This window comes from Pimephales promelas, chromosome 25 (assembly GCF_988280905.1).
Source record: "Pimephales promelas chromosome 25, fPimPro1.hap1.1, whole genome shotgun sequence".
NCBI lineage: Eukaryota > Metazoa > Chordata > Actinopteri > Cypriniformes > Leuciscidae > Pimephales > Pimephales promelas.
Window position 1 is genome coordinate 8,391,890 of NC_142793.1, and position 4,305 is coordinate 8,396,194.

A 4,305-nucleotide genomic window follows, 5' to 3' on the forward strand; every position below is an offset into this window, starting at 1 on the left:
GCTAGCTAGAACAAAAGATTCTCCACCGACCCTCCACCGGGGAAGGAGGGGCCCTGCCACCGCCTCCTGAGAAAAACCATGACACTATCACTGAGCGGCCCGCCTCAGGAACATCGCTTCGCCTGGCATCTAGCGGGGCACGCGGCCTGAGGGGGGGCTCTTTTCTTGGGACGCTTACCTGTGGCCTCCTCCGCGACGCGAACCGGCTGAAGGCTGCTGCTGGGGCCGCGTGGGAGGGAAGGGAGCCGCAGGGGGGCGTCCTCGGCGGCGAGCTGGCGGAGGCGTCCGAGCCGACGGCTGGTTGGAGGCAGCAGCTGGCCGTCGGGGCAGAGAAACCGCCTTCGTCTGCTCCTAGGCGGTCGAGAAGTGCTGGGCAAAGTCCTGGACCGCACCGCCGAACATTATGATGCTCCTGGACCACAGCGGTGGGCATCACCTGACCAAGGGAGCGAGCGACCGCCTCCGTGACCCGTTTAAGGACAAGGTAGGCGACAGGCTCGCAGCTCGCTTGGTCCGTCACCTCCTCGTGCACATTCCTGAGCAGCTAGCTTTGTAGGTGCTCATCATATGCAGGGCGGAGGCTGCCTGTCCCGCCGCTCTACAGAATCGCGCCGCCATAGACGACGAGAACCCATAGGCTTTGGAGGGGCATCTGAGAGCAACCGCCGGTTGACCGGGGGAGCCCCAGCGTACCCACAGACAGCCGCATCGCCGAGGGGAGGAAGGGCGGGGAACTAAGCACGCTTTTTTTTTTTTTTTTTTTTTTTTTTATTTATTTTTTTTTTTTTTTAGTGCGTGTCAGTTCCGCATGCAACTCGGGGAAAAAAGGAAATTGGGGTTGGCCGTGGCCGTAAGGCGGCAGCGTTACCCAAAAACCAATTATTCAGCCGCGAGAGATCGGGGAGGGGCGGAGTTCCACCCCCACCCGATGCTCACGGACGCCCGAGATAGCACGGCCATCATCGCGGGATCAGACACGGCGGCGCTGACGCTCCCGAGGGAGGCAACGCGGCCGCATCCTCACTTCCCGAGGAGTCAAGCCCGCCTAGTGATGCTGTGATCGACATCGCATCATCATCTGGAGCGCTGCCCGAAGCAGCCGGTGCCACCGAAGAAGCAACCGACTGAATCGAACTAACGCTCGCTGGCTCTCGCACTGAGGCGGGAGGTGTGGCCCGAGGAATCGTCGGGGCTTATCCCACACCATCACCGTAAATCACCAGGTCCCCGGGTCGACGGGCCCCCTATGGAGGAAACCGATCGAGCGGGGGGGACCGGGACTCTCACTCAAGTGAGATCATTGAGTCTCGACCTCAGTGTAGAGATGGTCATGTTCCCACAGAAGGAAAATGAGTCATCCACGAACGCTGCTGCTGCATGCTGAAATGCCCAGGCATACAAAGCAGCGATCGTGACCATCAGATGACGACAGAAATCAATCACACCCAGAAGAGCACGGGCGAACCGTCTTTAAAAAGACGTGCGCGTGCAGCTCTTTCAATGAGAGGAGGAAATTCACTCTTTCAGCGCTGAAGCGACCAGGGAGAAGCGCAAAGTCTGGCAGACCACTGCTCAGATCGCAGGCGATGCAGAATCTCGCTGGGTACCGCCGTCACACCAACACTGAAGAGGACGCTCGTCTCGAAGAGTCTTGAACAGTGCTTTCAGGAGTGAAGAGGTTCTCTTGGCTCCGAAGCGAAAACATACTGCGGTTGCGTTCACTTCCTCCTTTTATACTCACGGAGTAGGGCGGAGTACGCTATGCAAATTTCCGCAGCCCCAAGGCATTGCATGCCATTGGCTCGTGTTTTAATACTCGAAGAGGATTGGCTTTCTATGCGAAACCCCCAATCTCCGTCACTTCTGACGTAACTCGAAGTGACTACGATAGGGAACTGGTATTGTCCTCGTTTGAAATGTATCAGCCTCCAGGTGAAATCCAAGTCATTATTTCAATTATTAGCAATATTTTGTCAATAATATTGTCAATAAACAACTTCAAACCAACTCAGATAAGTCGTTTTGCCCTTGAGCCTCCTTATTTTATGTTTTTCTATATAGAATTGCATAAATGAGGACGCACAAAGGCAAAACGACTTCTTTGAGTTGGTTTGATAGGGCTGAAAAACTCAGTTTGGGTTCAACACTGACAGTAAAAATAGCTTTGTTTAGCCTGATCGCGCTCAGACAAGACATCTTTGTCCTTAGAAAGGGTAGAAAAGCCCATAGTGTCTTAAAGAGAAGCATTCTTCCACATCCGCAGGGATGTTTTATCACCTGTCAAGCAGGGAAAACATATGTCTTCCCAAGCTGGAAATCAACCAGAAACAATGACGTATGCATAAATAGAGCAGATTTATTTATAAAAACATTTCCACAAAATATATTTGTTAAATCACTTATGTACACTACAAAAAATAAAAAATTAAAAAATGGACAAGTGCATTGAAAAAAAAATCTGCCATGTATGGTTTCACAGGAAGAACTACTGTACATCTAAACAATAAAACTTTGATAAATACAGATCGACAGATCAAATCTTCTCCAGTGTTAAAAACAACGTTGACCTATAACGGAATGGTTATTATTACAACAAACTAACAGTTCATTGTCACAAAGAATTGGCTTACAAAAAATATATCTTCATCTTTAACAATACAAAAAAGTTATTGTACAAATTTCAACGCAGACCTGGTAGTTGGTTGTAGGCAACACATCTGGTGGATTCCACATGGCCCAGATGTGGGCCGGATCTGGCCCGAGTCTGTGTTGCTGTCTGGGAATAATCAATATTCCCAATAACTTGACATTCTTGGAATTGACTAGGGGAGTTTGTTTCATCAAAATAACATAACAGGACATAAAGAACATGCCCACAATTGCACTTATGAAGGGTCAGGCAAAGGTCTAATTCAGCAGTCTTTTTGTATTGTAGAAGCTCGTGGACCCCACTGGGGTTTGAACCTACAGCCTTTTCCAGCTTAACCACTAAGCCACGACACTGTATGCTGAGCCAGCAATCTGGGAAGTTTAGGCTATTTTGAAACACAGTGGATGGTTTCAATCTCGTACCAGCAACAAACCAGCATCATAGCTTAAAGTGGTCAACAGACCAGCAAGAAACTAGCAGCATGTTCCAAAATAGCCTCATATGGCCTGAACTGGGTTTCCCAGCAGTCCCATGGAAAGTTTGGGTGCAGGATAGTAAAATCTCATCAGTAGCGATCAAACCAAGTGGTGAAGTCCAGCAGCTCTTGGTCCTCAGAGCTGAGGTGCTCGTAACTCCCTTCATCGGACGAATAGGACGAGTGCGGCGACTCTGGGTCTGCGGAGTACGCGTTCGAGAGCGTCGGCGACGGAACGCCGCACTGGAAAGCGGCAGAGATCGCGTCGTGCTCGTCTAGCAGCTGCTGCAACGCGCGGATGTACTCCACCGCCGAGCGCAGCGTTTCCACTTTACTCATCTTCTTATTGGCCGCGCCGTTTGGGACGTGTTGACGCAGCGTCTGGAATCCCATGTTGACCTGTTTGACGCGGTTCCTCTCGCGTTCGTTGCGTCGCGCCACCGCGACGGGCTGCTGCTGCGGGATGCTGTACCCCAGCCCGTTGAACGTGAGTCTCCGCTTGCAGCGCAGGAGTTCCGGTGAGCTCGAGCGCTGTCTTTTCAGCACCTTCAACTTGGTTTGGCTCGGGAGCGCGCACTCTTGCAGGGTGATGGACGCGTTGCATGCACTTTGCGCCAGTTGCGTTGCAGTATTCATCTCTTTTGGTAAGTCTAGTGTAACAAGAAATCCACTATCACTGTCAAACAAAAAAGTGGTGACGCACGACTCTCGTGCCTTCCGCGTGGTCGTTCGGGAGTATTGTGCTCCGAGTCTCGCTGTCCCTCGAATCTGATACAAACTTTGGCAGCCCTCTGCTTTTTCAACACGCGTCCGACACCCCACCCCCTTTGAAGACGCACGCTTCTTGCGCGAGACTCCGCCCCCGCCGGGTGACGCTCCGCGAGCCGGGCGCGTGGCTCCGCGAGCTCAATAAACAATCGGACGCTTTCACTGCGCCAGCACGCGCTGTGTGCTCATTTACATCCCAATATCTGCAGCCTCAAAGCCTATTGGTGGATTCAAACGCTTTTAAACTGAATGACAGAGACCACAAAATGTGCTGAATAAAAGGTGAATGGCTTTATAGATGCTTTTGAAAAGAAACTAAAATTCTTTGAAAGCGTTCAGATTAGATTTATCCTCTTGTGCTCTGTTACATCCAATACAAATTCACTTCCAAAAATACCAACATACAGACATG

At 51.1% G+C, this 4,305-nt stretch overlaps 1 protein-coding gene across 1 annotated transcript; it reads right to left on the reverse strand.

Moving 5' to 3' along the window:
• Positions 1–2,781: 2,781 nt before the first annotated feature.
• LOC120473374 (achaete-scute homolog 1b) lies at positions 2,782–4,042 on the reverse strand. The gene has a single exon (XM_039663177.2). The coding sequence runs from the start codon at positions 3,759–3,761 to the stop codon at positions 3,216–3,218; it is 546 nt and encodes a 181-aa protein (XP_039519111.1). The 5' UTR covers positions 3,762–4,042; the 3' UTR covers positions 2,782–3,215.
• Between the last annotated feature and the right edge of the window lie 263 nt (positions 4,043–4,305).